This window comes from Vidua macroura, chromosome 3 (assembly GCF_024509145.1).
Source record: "Vidua macroura isolate BioBank_ID:100142 chromosome 3, ASM2450914v1, whole genome shotgun sequence".
NCBI classification, from domain to species: domain Eukaryota; kingdom Metazoa; phylum Chordata; class Aves; order Passeriformes; family Viduidae; genus Vidua; species Vidua macroura.
In genome coordinates, this window is record NC_071573.1 from 13799769 (window position 1) to 13821933 (window position 22165).

The 22165-nt window shown below is 41.4% G+C and overlaps 1 protein-coding gene across 2 annotated transcripts in view; it reads right to left on the minus strand.

Annotated features, from left to right (window-relative positions):
* VIT (vitrin) overlaps positions 1 to 22165 on the minus strand; it is a 53911-nt gene that overhangs the window by 31282 nt on the left and 464 nt on the right. For both annotated transcript variants that reach the window (XM_053974448.1, XM_053974447.1), the window contains exons 2-5: positions 8412 to 8481; positions 6615 to 6680; positions 5497 to 5653; positions 3512 to 3645 (exon numbers count right to left, since the gene is read on the minus strand). In XM_053974448.1, the coding sequence (XP_053830423.1) occupies positions 3512 to 3645; positions 5497 to 5653; positions 6615 to 6680; positions 8412 to 8442 (388 nt within the window). In that variant the 5' untranslated portion in view covers positions 8443 to 8481. The remainder of the gene's footprint in view (positions 1 to 3511; positions 3646 to 5496; positions 5654 to 6614; positions 6681 to 8411; positions 8482 to 22165) is intronic.

The window sequence follows — 22165 nt, forward strand, 5'->3', positions numbered from 1 at the left end:
GTTTTTGGCTTTTATATTTTTCAGATCCTGTATTGAATTAGTGTATAACTCTGAACTCCATATAGATTATTAGTAAGCTCCCTTCACATTTTTGTCAGGTAAAACAATCCTTCCAGGCCTGAGAACCAAGGACACCTTCTGCCTCAGGCCCTGAAAAGTATGAACAGAAGTGAATCAGGGAGGAAGCAAACCCAGGGAATATGACTTCATTACCTGAAGCTATAATTGGACAATTAGCCTCTGATGTGCAAATAGACCAAACATATATGTGTCTTAGAAACTGGGGACTGTTGTCCATCTGGGGTGTAGCCTCTGCGAGGCTTTTGCACTGCCCAAGGTGTAACTATTGAAGGCCTTTAATAAATACCTACTTTATTCTCTTAACTTGTCTAGCCTCTAGGTGGCCACTCCAAGGTATCAGTGGCACACAAAGAACAGTACATGCTAGAGGAACTCTAATGAGGAGGGATGTCCATGGAGCTGGAGAGTCCCTGTCTTTTGTCCCTTTTCATGTCTCCATCTCCTTTGTTTTGCTCTTCTAGGAAGTTTCAGATGTCATTGCAAGACCATAGATAAAGAAGTTAGAGTTACTAATGAGGTAATGATGTAAAAAGCTATTCCATTTCTCATTTAGTGATATAAGCTGAGAGCAGCTCCACTAAAGTCAACACTGATCCACCAAAGACCAGAGCTGGTAAGTGATCATGCATGGACAAAGTGGAAAGAGCTTCTTTCTCGCCTTCTGGACTTCTCTCACAGAAGCTGGTTTAAGTAAAGGGCAGCAGGTTTTCACATCCACTTCCCTCTGAGCTAAAACTGGGATCAGGAGCCAAGAAAGGCTAGGGAGATCTGCTAATTTGGTAGAAAGACAGAAAAGTTACAAGATCACTGATGATTTCTAAATGCTTTCCTTTATCCCAAGCAGAGAATGAGTTGTCAGTATGAGCAGTTGATACATGGATGCAGCAATAGCATGATAATCTGATCTAAATTTAGTATATTTCTGTGCTAAAATGATTTCTGATGCAAACCTGAAGCCTGCTGCTGTGAAAATACAGCAGGGTGGGGAGGATTCTGGGATTTTTGATCATCATCAATTTGCATCCCATACATGACCAAGAGGTAGGCCTGAGGCCTGATCTGAATGTGGCCCTGCTCTCTGGGGCAATGGCAATATCTCTTTTTCACTACTGGGGAAAATTACATCTAGGTTGGAGTTTGCTTGACATACTTAAAAATGTGTTTTCATGTGGGCTGAAAACATCAGCTCTGGCTATTGAAATACAAGCTATGGTATGGTGGCTGCTACAGTGCAGTGGCTGTTCACCCTCTCACACTTATTTGTGACTAGCAAACCCAGAAGTTCAGGACTATTTTCTTAACCCACTAGCTGCAAAACTCCCACTAAACTGAATGGAGTCATTCAGCTGAGTGCCAAGGCATTTCAGTGCTTGAAAGTGAATACCAAAGTGTTTGCATACCTCCTGGTGTGCTGGCTGCTTTAATCGAAGAGGACAGACCTCCTTCTCCACTGCCCCTAAATCATGCCACTTTATTCCCTAGGTCCCCCAAGGATTCCTCTTCTGTGCTCTTTTGTGTGAATGTTCATTCACAATTTAAACATCACAAACCCGGTGACAATATCCTAACTAGAATTAAGCTGTTGGCACCTTTCCAGAGTACAGTATTGCACATAGGTCTGGTCTGATGAAAGAGAATTCAGCTGGAGAATAGGGGACTCAGTTCTAAAGCTCTAAAGCCATCCTGAAATTGATCCCTTAGGTGATTTTATATTTTTATTGGGCAATGCTTTATGCAGCTCTGGCTTTTTATGACTCATAATCATAAAAAAATCCATCCCCAACTGCTCTGTTTCTGAGAAGGAGATCTGTATGCATTCAGCCTCAGGCTGCTGAGATGAGTAGCACAGCCATCCTGGTTTTGCTATTCTGAATTTCTCTAAAATTCTAAATTTCTCACATTTTCAGTAGGTATAGTGAAAGTTTTCTTTCTGTTCATATATAAAATACAGTATGTGTGTTATATAATATGTGAGATTTACATTTGAGCTAGTTTATAAATTAAGAGTTCTACTGTCATTAGTGAGAGCACTCAGTGTGCACAAGGGACAAATCTCATCATGCCTACACGTACCCAGGTTTCTCATAATCTCCTTTGATATGCTCTTGTATCTTTGTATCTTCTTTTATAGTGTCTCATTAATTAAGAATAGACTTATTAGCATAAATAAAAAAATCCTACCGTTTCACGGAAGAATTTCTACAGTTTTACAGGATGACAACTGAGCAGCTGCTGAGGTAAAAAAAAAAAAAAAAAAAAAAAATCCTATTTTCCACTTATGTACCAGAATTACAATGTGCTGTTTGTTGGAGAAAAAAACTGCAACAAGTACGAGTAGCAATTCAGCTATTCCAGGAAATTCCTACTCATCCAAAATAAATCCTTCTCATAATATGGTATACCCATGGCAGACTACTGTGAAAAAGTGCATCCAAATACATGAATGCAAAATTAAGATGACAGTTTGTTTTGGTCAGTTTCTGAGACCTCTTTTGCTGTCTACAGATTTTCAATGAACAGAACATTATTTTTAGTAGCTGTTCAGTTGCTTGAGCTGTTGATTTTTCCAGGAATGATGTAGTTAACATCAATTGGTTGTACCTATCTTAAACCTCCAAAAGTGCAGACCGGCAAGAACTGGCCCAATGTATCAAGAAGTTAGATTTAGAATTTTTATCTAAGGCAAGGTCAAGCAAAACCTCTTTCACAAAGGCAGAGTGAGTGCAAGTAGGTTTTTTAAGATAAACTGAAGCTGGTGTAAAGTGGGTCTATTTGGAAAAAAAAAAATCTGTGAATTTAGTTGGTAAATGCAAGTGAGTTCCTATATATACTATGGGGAGGAAAAAGGAATGAACATTAAATTAAGATAGATTTACCTGCACTGATTATATATCAAGACTATTTGGCTAACAGAGGTGAAGAGAATTCCTGACATACTTGGGATGCACCAGTCAAATTGCTTAATATAGGGTTTGCATATACAGTAGGGCTATATGGGGTTTGACATAAGTCTGAAGTCATTTCAGGAGATACAAATTCAGGTGCAGGGTGAGGATGTTTCAAATGGCCAAAAGACCTTTCAGTTTCCTCAGCAGCACTGCTTTCCAGGGTGAAGAGCAGTAGATTTTATGCATCAATAGCTGGAGTTAAGGTGCCTTCCAAGGCTCAGTCCAGGGCAGCCATCACCTCCTGCAGTGGGCTCGGACCTGCACTGGGCACACCCCTAGCAGGGTGCAGGTCTCTTTGCAGGCTACAGGGGAAGCCCAGAACAAGAAGTGTCTCAAATGCACTGTTCCTGCCAAAGCTAGGTGGGGTGGGCCTGTGGTGACTAACCAGGTGTGTAAAACGAGAGGCTGCTTCCCCCTCTGCCCACTGCTGCTCAGCAATCAGTGGTGGGAGCAGGTGGGGAGTGCCCACCCCAGAATGGTACCTGACACGAGGAAGGACTCCCTCCAGCGTGGCAGTGACAGGGACCGGACGCCATTGGAGAAGCTCCCGCGGTAACCAGCGTGCCCAGCGACTTTCTGGACAAGGACCTTCCCACCCGTGTTGTCAATTATTCCGCTGCAAGGAGGAAACATAGTGTCTGAGGGTAGAAATTCCACAAAAACCTTCAAAACCGTTCTACAATGCAAGAGGTAGGAAGTGATTCCTTTCACCTTTAAACCAGGGGTGGTGGTGGGGCTGTGATGTTACTACTAAGCCTGCTGCTAAGAAATATTTGTGCTCCTTCCACATAAAGAAGAGCAGTTTGTTGCAAAGTGCTGTCAGGATCTGTTTGCTCTTCCCACTGATCTGCTGGTCCTCTGTTTAAGCTTGACCTAGTTGCACACAAGAAAAAGCTATTGCCTCTCTTACAATTCCTGCAAGCTTGATTGAATGACTGAAGATACAGGAAGAGGTTCTCAGAGGAGTTTTCAGACCAAGCATGTAACAGAATGTGTTTTCTTTGACTCTCAGTATGTGTTTTCTGCAAAAATCCAAGCACATTTCTGACCTCAGCCTGGAGTAAACTGGACACAATATTGCTGGAAACTGTAGAAAATCTGGCAGAGTCCAGGTGTGGTGCACATCAAATGGTGTTTAACACACACTGTAACCTGTACCAGCAGACAAACAGAAAACCTTCAGTGTGTGCAGACTGCCCTGGCATCACTAGGAGAGCAGCTGCAACTGTAGGGGAGTTGTAGGGCTGGCAGTAATGACCAGGTGGGAAAATAAGTACGGGGCAGCAAACAGGATTGAAGAGTATGTTAGAGGTGTATTTCGCTCTGGTAATTGTGAGAAGCTGCTGTTAAAATAAATGTATGGGGAAGAAATTCACTGTCTATGGAATTGCAACACGTAAGCTAACAAAGCCAAAACCAGCTGGCAAATGAGAAAAACTGAAACCCTCACTATAATAATACAGCCAGCCAGGCTGGAGGGAGATTGCAGTATTGCTACCAATGTTTTTAAACTTCCCTTTGGGACTAATTCTGCATGCCGAGGCAATTTCCATTGTGCACTAGTACCTGAGGGAGCAATTTGCGGCTGGCAGTCATCTCCCCAGCGAGGGCGGAGCTGCAGCCAGGAGGTGGCAGCCCTGTGCGCACACAGGCGCCTCAGCCTGAGCCGTGCAGAGGCAAGGGGGGAAGTCCCGAAGCCTTAACTATCCCACCTTACCCGAGATCCCAGGGATTTCACAGAACCGGAAGCACAGCAGCTCAAATATCTCCAAACTAAGTCAAGCTGTCAGTCAGGCTTTAGAACTTCTTGCTGCATTTTTAGCTGGATACATCCTGCCTGTGCATCCCACCTCCAGCTGCAGTGTGTTTTGGTTGTGCAGTTATTCTCCTTTAGAATTTTATGCACATTTTTGCATGGCTAATAAAATTCTGAAAAACTTTTGCTACAGAATTTATGTTACTCATTCCCTTGTGCAGTGTCCTTTTATGTAGCAGGAAAGCACATTACTCAGTCTTTGATGTCAAGGACAATTAAATTCAAATGCAGAGAACCAAACCAATCCCAGAAGTATGAGAGTCATATGTATTCATCACTGGTGATATGCCTATTTTTTTCTGAAGATTTATTAGTAGTAGCAGCTCCATCTCTATCTTCCACTTGAATAATAATAGTACAATAGTAATTTGTTATGCATGAATGAGAGATCTGGAAACCTCAAGACATTTCTCCAAAGGCTGAGAAACTTCTTCAAACACAACTAATTTCTATAGGAATACAGGATTGACAGCACTTTATAAGGATGGGTCCATTCCATCACACATGGACTTTCTCTCAGGTTTTCTATTGCAGCAGCCTGCAATTGACCATACAAGGAAGTGGGAACCATAAAGAATTTGAGAAGTCAGAAGCTCCCTGCACTGAAATGACAGTTTTGTCTGAGTGCCTCACTCATTTTAATTCACTCACCTGTGAATTGCAGCGTTGCAGACACTGGAGAAAGAAGCATAAATGTCTGTGCCATAAACACGGTATTTTACATCTTGACATCCAGGAGGGCATTTTGCAATGAATTCTGGATTGATTATCTTCCCCGCCTTGACATCACAATCAATCTGGGGTACATCTGTGAGTGCAAAATCTTGGTAAAGTCAGATTGAATGCTTTCATGGCTGAGTGATCTTGTCATGAAACAGTGAGTAACTGAGTGACAGGGATGCCCTCCTCCCAAGCCTTCCTATCAATGGTTTTGAGATACAAGACATCTGTGTCTTTTCCATCTACAACATAACACATAATAACCCCTATACCAAGGGACGTGGCAGTAACTAAGGATGGAATAAAGAAGCCTGTGGGTATTTATGACCTTCAGTGTTTGCTTCTCTGAAGGAAATATCTGTTATGACACTTTGCTGGAGAGAGAAAGACGTGTAGTCACCCAGCCTGTGGTTAACACGTGGGAAGGAGGGGGTGGGGATGCTTCCCAAGCCTCTCGCTGTGCTTATGTAGGTCTGTTCTGTCTTTATGTCAGGCTGAAGTCACAGCCCATTATCTTGCCCTTAATTTTTAAAACTTTCTACTGGGTACGATTTACTTTGAACAAGGGATTGAAATGTGTGTTTACAACCTTGCAGCAGGCTTGTTTGGCAGCTACGTGACCAAAATAATCTGTGGACAGAAAGGCTCCTGCAGCAGAATACCTGAAAGTTAAACATCCTAGTGCACAGAGATGCACCACTTGTCTCACACTTATCAGCTACATGTGCCTTGTGTTACAGCTGGTCCATTTCACATATTTATGTCTCTCTGAAAACCTTAGTGCTTGCTTTGATCCTTGTGTGGTACCTAATGACCTAGGAAGATACATTTTAGCAGTGAATTACAAAATTTTTCCTTTATAGATGTTAAGTAGCACACATTTTACTCAGTAATTTGTTTTTAATAAAAGAATCTTTTAGCTAATATATAATGCCATTGACTCTAGACAATTGTGAAGAATTACCAGAATATAATCTTACTTTGCACCTTTCTTAGGCACTGGACATGTCTGCTGTAAAACAGCCAAAACTTCTACTGAGACCACTTACATAGCTTAGCCTTTTTTGTCTTCTTTGTGACTTCCTTGGCTGTGTATGTACATGTAAGAAACACACCTAGAACAAATAAACATAGTGTCAGGAAAAAGGTGGGCTATCCACATCAGTCACCACAGGCTCCTCTGCATGAGATTTCTGAAATTTGAATCAACAGGTTGGAAACCTGAAACAGGAATATTCTCAGCCACATCTAGGTTTCTACTTGGTTGTTAATTTTGCAGTCAAGATGGCATCTGCAGAGGGGAAGTTCTCTGAATGGGATTAAAGATCAGTTGAGTTCACACATTCATCTATGCAACTCACTATCTAAAGATGCCATGGAGTCCATGTGGTCCAGAAAACCACAAAAATATTTCCACAAGCAGTGGGAACTCTTTGTAATTGGTGTAATAGGGATGCTAATGAAACAATGTGCTTTGTGCATAAAGCAACTGGGAATTTCAAGAGCCAAAGATTCTTCTTAATAACCATTTGGGAAGGTTATTCTTAACTTTGTGTTGTGACATTTCACTCACTGGTGGCAGCAGGTGTGGGATACTGGGCAGCATTACAGACTGTGTGAGGTTCTAGGGTGGCATGTCCCAGCAAGGGCACTCATTTTCTTCAGTAAGCAGGATTATGATTTGAAAAGTGTAAAAGAGACATATGCTGTTACATTAAAAGTTACATCCCAATATATGCATGTAGCTTACCATGTTATGTTTACTTGCTAAGTGATGACTTACAAAATCTCTTTATTCTCTCTGCTTATTTTATAAGCACTTGTATTATGGGCAATTGATAACTTCATTACAAATATCTTGACTTTCCTATTCACATTTCCCTTCTCTGAGCTTTCAAAGGGAATTTAAACTCTCGATGATGTGTCAGCTGATCCTTTTATCCCTTGTTAAACTAATCTTACTAGAATATGCAACAGAAGTAATTTCCTTCTTTCATGCTTTTCTCCCCCTAGACTGATTGCAGAGAGTTTGTAGACTTAACTACACCTCGAACTTGCTCAAAAGTTAAAGCAGTCTCACACTGTCTGAAGTGACAGTGCATAGGTGCAGTATTTGGGCCTTTTGTCACCAGTGCAGTGGTGTAACCATGGCAAAATTGTAGTTAGTTAAAAAAAATATGAATGCATGAGTGGAAAATAAAGTGCAATATCTCAACTACTTGGAATGTTGCAGAATAACCTGTGGGGATTATATAATAATGTGGGGAAAGTAATCTGGTAATTTATGTAGAAGAACTACATAGATTGCTGTAATTTGAACTAAGAACAACTGTCCTGACAGACTTGAAGATAACAGCTAGAGGGAATATTGCCTGGGAATATCACAACCAGAGTGTTCATGTAAGATGAATTGCAAGTTCTGGAGTTTCTACATGTTCCCAAAAAGTGAGATCCTGTCTGACTGCCAGGGGAAAGACACATATATAACCTTTTGGTACTATCTTGTCCATGGAAAGAACAAGAACAGGGAGAATTGAAACAGCTGATTTTTCTTTAGAAGGAATCTTTACATTACAGACATTTTTCAGGCCCACCTGATATGGACTGCATGTAACTGGAATATACTTAGAGATCTCTGCAAGTAATTATTATTTTTTTCTATGCCAAAGTCAAGAAGTTTGTGTAGCGTGTTTCTGAAAAGCTGTGCTAAGGCTTACACCTGCCACTGAGAGCTTCATCAGCTGTGGAGTCCAAAAGGAGGAGAATTAGTCAGCAGCCACTGGGCATCCAGGATGGGAGAGTACAAACCCATAAACTACTAATTGCAGCACATCAGCTGTACTTACCAAAGAAGGTTGCAACAACTGTGGCCTTCATGGTGAGTAAAGCAAAATCTGGATGTGTTGCTAAGGAGCACTGAAAAGGAAAAGAAGAGTACATCAGGCTGCATCTGGAGGTATTGCAGATGACACTGGAATGGTGGGGACAGAGGGACTGTGTGCTCTTTAACTTTTCACAGTCCTCACATGCTGCGTCCTCTTATCACACTTTTTAGAACAACTGATATCCCCAGAGGAGGTGCTGTTTGGGCTATCACACTCCCATGGACTAATTTTTGCTTCTCTCCAAAATTTGTCTTTTGCTCCAGAAACCAAGATTTCACATACTTATTTCAGAAGCCAGTGTCAGGAGAGGCCATGATGGACATGGATATGTTCTGACATCTGTTCAAATCTGTTCACTGCTGCTCTAAGAAAGAATCAAAGAATCGTGTTTTCTGCACATCAAAGCACACCAGGTAATCTCACATAGATATGGGGAACATAAACAAATCCATTTACTCCTGAAAGATGTTGCATGAAGTATTTTGCAATTGTTCCATCAATTGTGAGCCAAATTACTGGTTTCTTTCCTTTTCTGAGGATGTGTGTGTGTATATGTATGTGAGCACCTGAGATTAAGAGGATTTTGTAAGAACATCTGGAAAACATTTTTTTCTGGGTCTGCATACATGGTTCATGACCTCTGCCATCCCTGAAGCTCTTGGCCAGGCTACAAGAATTCAAACTTATCAGAGATAACCCCTCCCAGCCCCTCCTGAGCATCACCTGCTGCTTTTGCTATTAATTCATGATTGTTGAGGGAATCCTGTGTTGGGCACTCATAGTTAATCATAGTCATTAAAGTACTACATAATGTTTGACAAATAGAGTAAAAAGTCTGAAAGGGAGAATATATTTGTCTGTTGTACAGAGAGAATCTCAAGGATCAAAATAAACTTGATCTTCAGAGAAACTTATTACATGCTTACAAGTGGAAAGATTTGTTAAAAAAAACCTAGCTATTCAGAAAGAAAACATGAATGTTAAATAAGAATGTTAAAGCTGCATATGACCAGGGAAAGCAAGACATCTGCCTCCTGGAAAAATGGCAGATTTCATCTGATTTCACATAGCAATTAATATACTCAGAAGCAGGGCTTTGGTAACCCCAGAAAGAAGTTTAAAGAACAAGGCAGATACAGGAAAGTAAGAGAAAAACAAAATCTGCATTCTGTCTTCATATAAAATGTTTCCATATTTTTACTTTAATTGCTCTTCTTTTTCAAGCAAGCCACATGCTATGAGTGAGGATGACTAAAATAGCATGCTAATCTAAACTGAGTTCAGTCAATTCTGGGTCTATATAATTTATAGCTCTTTTTACATAGAGCAGATCCACCTCTGATTTTTACTTCTGTGCTACAGTTGGAGAACTTCAAGTGCCAGGACATACTGACAGTGTCACTTCCTAATAGCACAATGTCTTTCCTTCGTGATCTCCCTGAAAAAGTTTCCTGCTAGGCTGCTAAAGCTGAAAGTGGCAGAGGTTTCTCAGAAGCCACTGAATTGAATCTGGGGGATATGGAAAGTGGCTCAACACAGTCACTGTGTCTTTCTGAAAAATGATAGACAGTGCAGTGGGGATGACCCCAGGCTGTACAAGCCATATCAGCAAGAGCAGTTAAGTGGTGATATTCTACTCTCATTGTTAGTTTCTATTAAAAAGAATTGCTCATCTTTTGAAACAAAAAGCCATTTTAAGCATTTACGGAAGTTTATTTCCACTGCGAAGCTGTTAAAAGAAATAGGACCAAGATGTAGAAGAGTGCTCAGAGAAACTTAGCTCAGATGCTTTTCTCCTTTCTTTTATGTTTCAACCCACTAACACATCAGAGGTATTACACAATTGCTCCCCTTCAATGAATTCTCACTTTAGGTCAATCACAGAAAAAGAAGGGGCAGAATAAGAGTTGCAATTCATTTGCAGAATTACCATGCACCATTAAAGATTGTATTGACACTGGCTTAGACTTTGCAAAAGAGATCTTAATATGAGCCTTCCCAAAATTTGCAGTGAATAAATTCAGCATTGGCATTTTTATTTAAAGTCAAAGAGATCTGTGTGATTTTTTCCTGACAGTATTTGGCTTGGTGCTGAGATGCTTTTCATCACCAGTTTAATTAGAGTAGAAGAGGTCTGAGATGGTAAAGCTTCCATGTAAAATCTGGCTTCATGGTGGGCTGCTGCATGTTGTGTGGGGAGAGTCCAACACTGCCTAACTTTTCCTGTCTTACAAAACGTGTAACCACCTGTATCACCAGGGCTGCACAAGACTTCCCACTGCTTCCTGAAGGCCCTGCTGTCCCCCAGCCCTACTGTTCCTGGGCCATGGCCAGCCACCCCTGGAACCACCCAGTCCTCTTGGGTAGCAGGACCCTAGGCTTGACTGCTGTTGTATTCTCTGCCTAGTTAGCTGGTGGGCATTTCTTTTCAAGGCAACAGAAAGCGGGCTTTTGTTCCTAAATTATTATGAATTTACAGTGGAAAGAAACCAATAAATCTAAAAGGATTTAAGACTTAAAGCCTGTCAGGGGTTCAGCAGAGTTCAGCAGATGCTTTAACCTATAATAACAGATGTTTATCAATAAGAAAGATACTAGAAGCACTTAGACAAGGCTGTTAGATTTACTTAACAGTTTTGTTGTCACAGCTAGACAGAAAAACATCTTGTTGTGGACTCTGTATCTTTGGTGGTGCTAGTATTCTCATGGAAATAAATTATAATAGTAAAGAAACTTGTTTTTGCCACTATATTAATTTCCACATTAGGCACTGGCGTATGAGGAGAAATGCACAGACATCCTGTGACACAGCTCTGGTGACAGTACTCCAAGGGGTGGTCCTGGCCTTTAGACCTTGGGCTGTCACATGGGGAAATGCACAGGAGGATTTACATTGCTGACTATTAAGTATCAGGCATAGAAGCTCCAGGCTTTCTGTAGTGGGAAGTCTGTGTGCATTCATTCTATCTGGGGCCTAGGGTGTCACCTGATTTAAGCTGTGTGAGATCTCCTGTACTGTGCACTAGCATGGCATCTGCTCCTTCAGACTGGTAAAGGGAGCAACAGCTTGGAAAAAAGCAGTGGGTGTTTTTGTTTCTCTGGGAAGGGAAGGAAAAGCAGGGCTCTGATCCATGCTTACAACAGACTTTTTAGTCTGTATAGGTCCTCTGAGAGGTTTGGGGATGTTTTATCTGCAGATCAAGAATGATACTCTGCTATTAAATACAAAGCTGTACTTTCTTTGTTTCTTTACAAAATGAATAGATCCCAATCAAACAAACTGTAAAGTTTCTTGTTTTAGTCTGGAGCATGAGTTTTGCTGAGATTTCTCCTAATCAGATTTCTATTAAGGCAGTATTTACAGTCCCAGTCAGAACTGGGAAGTAGTGACTACACACTATTAAATTTCCTAAACTGTATGCTGGATCTCTGTTTCTCAGAGTACATTTTCCCATCTGAATCTTTCAGACTGTCATAACAGAAATTACCTTTATGCCAGAGAAGCTATTGCATATGCATTACATTAATATGTGCTTCAATTCCTGCTAAGTACAAATGTAAGGAGTATCTCCTTCAGTGTTTCCTAGTGCAGCTGATATTTTACCTTTTAAAATCAAAGTCTTATTTGAAAAAATGTTGGTTACCTTTTCCTGATCACAAACACTTGAAAATGCTTGAATGTTAGTGAAGAGACAGAATTAGCAAGCTATTCTTTCTGTGTATAAAGTAAGATTTTCATACTGACCTTTCATTAGCAACTTGACTTTTATAAAGATTTGAGAGAGCTGCTACATACTACAAACAAACAGATGGTTTAAATGCACATAAGTGTCACTGTATGGCAAACTGCAACATTTTCTGGAGGAAGTGCAGATTTTAAGTGCTTGATTTTTGGTGTCAGGCACTGCTGTCCATTCCACGTGCAAGCTGAAATTCTTTGCTAGTGCCATGTGCTTTGCCTCTGCAGGAGTAAGCAGTTTATCTCCTGTAATCCCCTGTGCCACAGAAATTAAACTCTCTTTGTACCACAATAGTGTGTGTTATTGTTCCCCTTTTCAAGGGGTTCTAATATCTCAGCAACTCTGGCACCATAAAGAAAAACAGAAGTGGACTTTGTCTGAAACCTATTTGAGCAAGTAGCATGGAATTAGCAGCAGGATCTCAAAGCACTGTGGGTTGAGTTAAATATGTGCCCTTTATGGGAAAATCAAGTGGGCTTGGTGTAGGTCTGAGTAAACTGGTTCAGATAAACAAGAGCTGATTGTCATCTTCTAGAGGAAAACATTTTAGGGATTTTTTTGTTTGTTTGTTTGTTTGTTTGTTTTTGTGTTTTTTTTTAATTGATTTTATGTTTTATTATTATTAACCCTTTCTTTGTTTCATGCTCATAGTCTGTACCCATGGTGTTGTACCTTGTTTTGGAGCACACTAGGTGATATGACTGGCACTTGCCACATGTGCTTTAGTTTCACCCCCTTTCTTGTCAGAGGGATGCAGTTATGTACCCTCAGTGCACTGCATTGCTCTGAAAGTCTGCACATAAAAAAAAGTATCTAAGTGGCTGTTTTTTGAAAAACTGGGGGTACCAAGCTTTGCTGAGACAGAAAGGTTGAATTGATAGCTATAGTTCATTTTGGAGGCTTAGACTGACCTGTAGGTATACAAGACCAAGTCACAAAATGTAAGATCCAAGATGCTATTTTATGAGGTGAACTTACCTGCATGGGAGGATAGACTTTAATTTTTGTGTGGTCTGAAATAGAATATATGCATCCAGGAATTTAAAAGTATCATAGACTTCATCACCTGCTGCTATAAGAAAAGGTGAGTGAACGCTCACCTGTTTTCTTTCATATATGGAAGAACCCAAAAATGCTTCCTGAGCTTCAGAGCAGCACTCTACTTAATTACCCTGTGTCTCAGAAAGCTGACAAGGAAACCCAGGCATCTGTGGCTGCAGGTCTTTCCCTTGAGGTGGAGGGATTGTAAGAAGTATTGTGTGTCACACATTCAGCAGTTGTGTGTTTAGGAAAATGAACAAGGGAACCATGATTAAAGGAGTCTCTGGGCCTGGGGACAGCTTGTGCCTTTCCCTTGAAGAGTCTTTGCATTACTATACTCCTTTACCTCCAAGACACAGTAGCCACAGCCTGTTTGCCAGAGGCCATGTGAGTCCCACACCTGGGCAGTGGTGGTCCCCCACCTCCAGGGCAGCCACTCCTTGCTGCAGCCCCATGGTTTGCACATTCAGAAGGGGAAGAGGAGGCAGGGAGGCTCTGGCTCTCCTCTTCTCCCAAGCAAGTGGCAAGTCGGTCTCCTCCTCGGTTGCTTTCTTTCTGACCCCATCTTTGTAATTAGTGGTTGCGCATGGGTCCTTCTTTGTCACAGAAAATTGGGGTGTCCCAACCTTTTGTGCCCTGGAGTCTGATGATGGGGTACTTCTTCTGTGATGAGAAAAACATGGGTCCAAATTTTCTGAGGCCATGGACAGTTATCCCTGAGGAAGGGTTCTCACCACTTGCTTCTTATTACAAGACTTTCATTGTTGTGGCTGCCACAAAATGTTTTAAATGGTGCCTGCTCTGCTTTGTGAGGTTTCTGGCTCACAAGAGGGCTGTGGAGACTGCTGGTAGCCAGTACCTCTTGTGGAGTACCAAGTCAAGGGTCAAGTCACTCTTAAGTCATTGAAGTGAGGTGGATTCAGAGGTCTGAATTCTGCCTAAGTTGCACCTTGGGCACAGGAGTAATTTTTTTCTGAAGTGGTTGAACAAATATTTATATTCAGGTTGGCAAGAGGAATTTAGTTCAAAATAGTTCTCATTCAGGTAGGTATATGAAGAGATGATATACCCAGAAACTTAGAGACAAATAGAAACATGCAAGCAGTACTCATTTTGTGTTCATGCAATGCCCTGAAATGAAAACATAAGGTGGAAGTAACAGTGTTGATGACTTCTTTACTTTCCACAGAGCTCTTTCAGAGGAAAGTAATTTATTTAAGACTACAGTGTGACTTAACTTGCCAGACCTTTCTCAGAGCTTAAATAAAACTGCAATGATTATACATTTTCATCTGTCTCAGTAAGAAAACCATCAATTATGTTGGTCTGACCTGCCCCTTCCAGCAAAGGAAGAGATACATTTAGAATATGTCACCCACCCACAGAGAAAATATAATTTGAACTGTCTGGATGGTGATTTCATTGGGGGCCATTACACTGTACTTTCCTGGTTTCTGCTAATGTATTATGCATTATTTTTCATTTTGATGCACAGCTTTCATGCCTCATTGGGAATTGCTGTTAGCTTAAACCTGTGAATCCCTGTCCAGAAAACTTCCTCCCTCTGTTCTCCTCCCCATCATGGTTTTTGTCTGCCCCCCTCACTCTCAGGCAAACTTTTTCTACTTTGCTAATTTGACTACTACTTCTGCTTAACATCATTCAGACCTCAGTCAGGTGCCATCAGTCTCCAGCACTGTCATTTTCCCAAGAAATAGAAGGCAGAGGAAAGTACCTGCAATTCAGCAGTGCCGGAGGGCTGTGCTAGCTTTGTAGCATGAGATTTATGGCCACATTTCTTTCCTTTTTTTTTTTTTTTTTTAGAAAATATGCAATTTTCTATTTCCAACAAATGGTTTAAACAAGTCAAAGTGACTTTTTAAACTGCAATACATGGTTTCTCAGATTGGATGCACAATAAAGAGCACTGAGTAACCATGCTATTGTGCTGCCTGCAAACTAAGAATTAGTGTCGTGTGTCAGAATTCCCCTGAAGGTACATATTTAGTCTAAAAGGAAAGAATTTCTGTTAAAGGCACTGAAAAAACTGCACATAACCCTGGGGATGGTTTTGGAATTTCTGTAGCATGTTCAAACAAAACAACTTTTTTTTTAGGTGGAAACTTAGAAGCAGAAATTTAGGGAAACTGTAGGATGTTTACTCTCTGCTTAAAGCCACACATAACCCTTTACTAGAAAAGTGAATTATATGTCTAGATCAAAAGCCAAACTCATCCTTAAGCACGCTAGTAAATTTATACAACAGCTCACAGAAAACTTTTATCGATCCAGTATCTCCTACAGGTTGTATTACTAGTGATGTCCCATGCCAAAGCCAAGGACTGGTTGGGTAAGGATGCAGAAAACATTTGTAGTTAAAAAAAAAAAAAAATCTGGAACTACCTTGGCATGTGGCACTTGTTGGAAGCAAGGCAGGAAGTGATGAAATTCATTTATGTCTAGTAATGACAACTTGACCAAGGAAGCATCTTTCACAAAAGATCTTTGGCAAATCAGGAAGCATGGAATGCTGTAGAAAGCATTTCATAAAGCTAAGCTGAAATTCACTTCTGTGACAGAAACCAGTAAACTGAACTTAAGAAATTCATTTCAATTGATAGTCTCATGCTCCTTGCAACTGCATAACATTTTCCTTTATATATTTTGTACTTTTCCAAAAATATTTCTTCCTAACTGCATTACTTCTATTTTTTCGCCAAGCCTTCTCAGTTAAATATCTTTCTGATACCTTTAGTTTAGACAAAACCAACCTGTGCAACAAGGGAGGTTGTTGCCTTTTCTCAAAGGCAAATGAAAAAACAACCCCAAACTACCTTCTGCCTCTCAGTCTTCTTCTACTGCTGCTTTGCTGGGACCTCCAAATCATTTGCCTCCTTTCAGGGTCAGCTGCTGAGGGCCAGGATGCTCGACCCCACATCCCAGGATGTTCTGCATGGCCACCCTGCCCATGGCCCTCCCCAGGCAGTGGTCATTGCTGCTTTGGCTTTGCTACAGACTGTTCCAGCTATATCCCTCCCAGCTGGTGCTGGTCTGCAGCCCACCTGCGACCCAAGAGGTGCACTCAGGCTGAAGTCTCCCACCTGATGAGGCCGTTCTGGGGAGCAGTTTGAAAACTGTGGATCTGCAAGTAGCATTTCCTTTTTTTAATGACTGAAGAAGACATCTCAGGGCTCCAAGCTGCTTTTGGGAGGAAAGTGAGCTATGGATTTGAATGAGTGCCAGCATTATAAATGAGGCTATTATGGGTTGTGCTGGTTTCCTGAAGACATGCTGTTGGTGGAGGTGCTGGTGAGAGACAGGACATAGCAAGGGCCAAGCTGTGCAGCCTTATGGCATATGTGTTGGCAGCCCTTGGCAACTGGCAGGAGAGGTCTCTCTGACATATGGGTCATGCAGACATGAGAAATAGCTAAGCTTCCAAAACAGTACCTGAGTGCCCTGAGGGGAAATGAAGAGCTAGAAAATCTGGTGGCAAAGAAAGTGGCCTTCAGAGCCCAGTCCTGGATACTGTGACAGTGTAGGTGCAGCCAGAAATTGCTGAGAAATGTGTCTCAGAACCAGGCTAACACTGTTTTACTAATTTTGCATATTAGAGTATTTTAAAACCTGCTGGTTTTGCATAGAGATGGATCACAGGATTCTGTTTCTTAGAGACCAAGATCAAAAAGGGGAAACCACATGGACTGGGAGCAAGAACTTGTAATTTGTGGTCTTTTGTTTTGAAAACAAACTAATCCCGCAGTCCTCAGTGTTGCATAATCTACTTCCATGCTCAGGAATTTTGAACTTTGGCTTTAGGTGATTACCATATGAGCTTCTACTTCAAATCTAATTATTGTCTAATCTATGTATTTCTTTCTATATACAGATTTCAGCAACAAGAATAGAAGATGTAGACCACAGAAGACTGAGCTTCTGTCCCAAATTACCACATATTTTGAGATGCAATTTGGTGGAAAGGCTTTCTTCAGAACAGGGTGCAAGTAGGCTTTTATGACTTCTGCGATGTCAGTGTATGCCCTTATAACATTTGTATGAAGTTGCTCTGTTGGAGCTACTCTAAACTTCTCTAACCTCTCACCCCCCTCATCTGGACACTCCTCTCCTTCCCATGTAGCCTTACTTCCAAACAGCCTCTTTCTTCCTGTGCTTCATGTCCTAAAACTTCTTCAACTAAGCCCAGAAGGACAAAATTTTCAAGTGTTGAAGATGCATTGCAAAAGAGGTGAGAAGGATGGGCTCCCACCAAGGCAAGCAGGATGGATTCCCATCATCCTCAGCTGGCTGGCAGCTGTGAAAATACCCCTGTAGTCAGGGAGTCCTTACCCTTTTGTAGCTCTGACTCACTGAAGTTGTCCACAGCCAGAATACACAGCCCTGCTGCCAGCTTTCCTCTATGTCTCACCCCTGTTCTATGGGCTGAAGGGTGAATGATGTATTTGGGGGAAACAAGAAAGAATGGAGCCTTCTGAGTCCCTAAAGGAGCCTGGCAGGGAGATCGAGAGGCACAGACATGGCCGTGTCCAAACTTCCCTGTAAATGAGTGATTTTTGAGAGGTAAAAATTTCCACAGTTTTGTGTACAAGCCTGAAGGTGTTGGAAATCCCCAGATCATCCTTGTGAGGACATTAAAGGACTGCATGAAGCTACACAGGAACATTCAGAATCCTCCCGAAAATTTTGGCGCATGTGTAACTGTCACTTGGCAATTATGTGCTTTTTTCATAGGAAACAAGCTGCCAGCTGAAGGACTGTTGGCTGCTGTGTAACATGTGTTACATTTACGAAGATATTTTATAAGGTGATGGGCTGAGCAACAGTTTGCAAATGCAAGCTGAATTTATTTTTTATATCTGTGTCTGTGGGATGTTGTGTAGAATGAGACAAATTAAGGATAACTGACACAGATTGTGTTCTGAATGTGCCACTGACCTCTTAATGCACTCTGAAGGTCTGGAGATAAAGCAAAGATGGGATGGACTTTATGTGTGCTAGAAAGTCAGTTCAGCCACTACAGCAAGACTGATGTTAAGAACTGTTTAAACCTAGAAAATTTGAATGGACCAGAGATGGTTATAAATACTCTTCTGAATGTGAATGTGTTTCCAGGAAATGAGATATAGATTTGGGTGCTGTGTTTAAAAAAGGAAGGAAGGAAAAAGCTGCAGATGGTGGGGGTTTTTTTTGTTTGTTTGGTGGGGGTTTTTTGGGGTGGGTTTTTTGTTTGTTTGTTTGTATTTTTTTTAATTAAAATTAATTTTCATGAGAAATATAGATGCTTCCAAGCCGTTGGGAAATTTTCTTTCTGATTAACACTTTCTGGGGTTTTTTTTCCAGGCCTCATTCACTGAAAAATGAGCCCAAAGAGGAAAGACAGCCCAAGGCTACCCAGCTAAGTCCTGCTGGAGAGGAGAACACAGAAGATGGCAAGAGTGATGAGGGTGAGTTGGCTGCAGAACAAGGGAATGGGCTCTGTTCTCTGCTGGCAGGGCACCTGCAGAGGATGTGGTAGCAGCCCTCAGACAGCACTAAATGTAGAGCTGCCCCAGAACAGAGTTAGGTGCAGAATGTTTGCAGAGCCCAGAGCAAATACTTGGGTAACTAGCCCATGAGTGCCATGCTGCCAGGACTGCCCAAACCTGGCAGCTCCCGGTGTTTGCGAGGGGCAGCTATACCCACACAAGCTGCAATCACAGCTGGCCACTACAGCTACCCCAGAGATGCCTTTGGAGCCTACAGAATTTCAGTAGATCCTGACTTGTCTATGGGCCGCAGTGCTGGAAGAAAAGTTCATCAGTAATGCATGCTCCGTTTTTATCGGAACAAGTCCCTTCACATCCCTCTTTTTGCATCAGCTTGCTTTCCACTGGGCATTATCACGAGTGTGCACAAAGCAGTTTTACTCCTGCCCTACGCGGCGCTCACAGCGCTGCCTGCAGCCCTTTGGGCTGGGGGTTTAGAGAGTTCACAAGGGCAATGCAGGCTTTGGCAGGACAGACAGAGTTTAATTTACTAACAGAGATACAATCTAAACAGCTACAGATTTTCTGGGCATTTCTGCGCCTTTCTGAGCTTCTTGTGTGGCAGCGGGAAGCTGCGCTGCCTGTGCAGCACGTACCCAGGTTTTCCAAGAGGGAAATGTGCAGCAAATAAAGGGACTGGGATGCAAAAGAGTGGCAGCTGCTTTAGGACTGTTAGAGAGGCTCTTTTACGGACGAGTGAACCGTCAATTTGTAGTAAGACATTGTTTTCTAAACATAGCATGAAAACTGTTATCTTGCCTGGCTGGTCATTAGAAGAGAGATAATTATAGTCTCTGTGCGACAGCCGGGCCCAGAACAGGGGCTGCATTGTCCCAGGTCCCAGCTGAGCTCTAGCACAGGCTCCCCAGGCAGCGCTGGGACAAGGGGGCTCCTTGTGCCCCGGCAAGTTCAAAAGAGGAATTGAAGTGCTCTAAGTAGGTGTTAAGCACCTATTTCTCTCTCCGACTCTGGACTAAAAAATCTACTCCACAAGAAAAAGTTGTGGAGGGCAGATCAGTGACTACTGTAGCTGCATCCTCCCTGTTTTATGTACAATACATGCTATGATTGTTATTTTTCTTTTATTAAAAGAACTCAAACCCCAAACCATCAGTTTTGCAGTTCTGTGTTTGTTTTTCAACACAGATTAATGGGATCTGTATGATGGACAGGTTTTCAGAAGGAAGGACATATTATATGTTCAGTGTCTACTTCCTGAGCCCTGAATGAGAAAGCTAAACCTCAGCTGATGCTACAGCAGGATGGAGGAGTCCTGGTGTGTACCCAGAGCTTCAGCGGGCCAGAATATCCCCCCAGGACTGCCAGGAAATTCCAGACTTTTGTTTTTCATTACCCATCCAGAAAAGACACTGCCACCCCAGCCAATTGCAATGGGCCAACACACACCTCGCTGCTCTGGCCCCTGCCCATGCCAGTCCCACTATTGGGGCAGTTCATGTCTACAAGTGCCACAGCACCTCTTTTTCAGGAATACAGTCATAGCTGCAGGTAGTAAACTGAGCTATCACTTTTTCTTGCTCGTTTCATCCAGCTGCCTTAAATGACTTACCTATTAACACTTAAACTGAAAGAGAGTAGGTCTAGGTTAGATATTAGGAAGAAATTCTTCACTGTGAGGGTGCTGGGGCACTGACACAGCTTGTCCAGAGAAGTTGTAGATGTCACATCACACAAAGTGTTTTCTGACTCGAGCTTTATTTGTGGTTCAGAGCAGAAATGGAAAAAGTACAAAATTCTCCAGGCAGACCAGGTACAGTCAAGTTTTTGATGCCATTGTAACATAAACATTAGGTTTATTTTTAACAATGTTTTCTAAGAAGAAATGGCCAGAAATACTAAATAATTCTGACATTTCACATGAAGTAATTGGCCTGGTTTTCAGCTTCTGAGTTCACACTGTGGCTCAGGTAGTGCCCTTTTAGAAATTAATTTTGACAAAAAGGAGTGTAATAATTAATTTCCTACTACTTCTGTGAAAGTCAGTAACTAGGTGAAAAGGGAACACCTTGTTTATGCCTCCTCTAAAAGAAAGTCTTTTATAGGCTCTCATCCTTATTAGACAAAAGAGAATCCAAGTGGAGGATCTTTCTTGAATTTCATGTGTGAGGAAACCTGGTGGAGCTAGTAAAACTGCTTGGTTTCACCAGTCAGTGGTAAATAAATGCTGTAATTATACCTCTAGGGAGAGTAGTGTCTTACATTAAGTAAAGGTAGGAACAATTCAAGACCAAGTTAAGAACATACCATTATTACTACAGGTGAAAACACTGTATTGGCAGTACATTCAAAGTTTCTTCTTAAAAAAATACTTTTTATGTACTGAATAACTAAAAGACAGAAGTCCTTTTTGTCATCCCAGTGAGAACAACCCCAGCTACTCAAAGGATTAAATAAAACATCCAAGCAAAGTAAGTCTGTTTAATATAAGATACTAACTTAGTATTTGAAAATTAATGTGTTTGTAATGCAGTTATTTTTGCTTGAGTTCTCTTTGCATCTCTGAAAGAGATCAGTCATGACTGTCATTCAAGTGATGAACTAAATGAAGTCTGAAGAAGATGGTAACACAGAAAAACATAGATTTTCTTTGAGTGTAGAGAAATGCAAAGTGTTTTTAACTTCAGGATGTATATAGGAAAACACAAGCTATAAACATAACTCCATGTCTTTTCTCAGTAAAATGTACTTTAAAAGACATCTAAACAAAATTTTCTCTGTGTGTGTTTTCTTGTTTTGATGTGTTGTTTAAATTTTGGAGAGGTTAGAGAAAAAACAGTATGCTCTAAGGAGGACTTGCCTCTGTAATACGTAATTTTGCTTTTTGCTCTGAATGTGGTGTAGTTCCCATAAACTCTAGGAACAAAATATTAACTAGAGTTGATATTTAGCTTGGGGCATTTGGTTCATGTTTGTACTGGTCTGAAAGAAATCACATTTTGAAGAGACTTATCAAGACTCTAATCTCTCTGCAGAGAGCTGAGCGGCTGTGGCAGGCTTGACAATGCTATTCATTTTTGGAGCCTCACCACCAGAACAAGCACTCAGCACAAAAGGATGTGTGGAGTCTAGGCTACTGTACTGTTCATACATCTGCATCTATCCATTACCAAGAGACTTCACACCACAGAAACACACATCACTGGAATAATACCATTTTCCATTCTGTGCCTTGGAGATTAGTGTTGCCCGGTGTCAGGTAGTGTTTATTAATGGTACAACACACACCTTCCTATTGATCAAAAAGACTTAATGAAAAAGTCTTGAAACCAAAACAATTTTAAACTGAGGAACAAGTTGCATTGTCTACCACAAACTATTTGAACAGAAGGCTTGAACAAATGTCTATTGATGTGTGGCTTGTATGCATCAT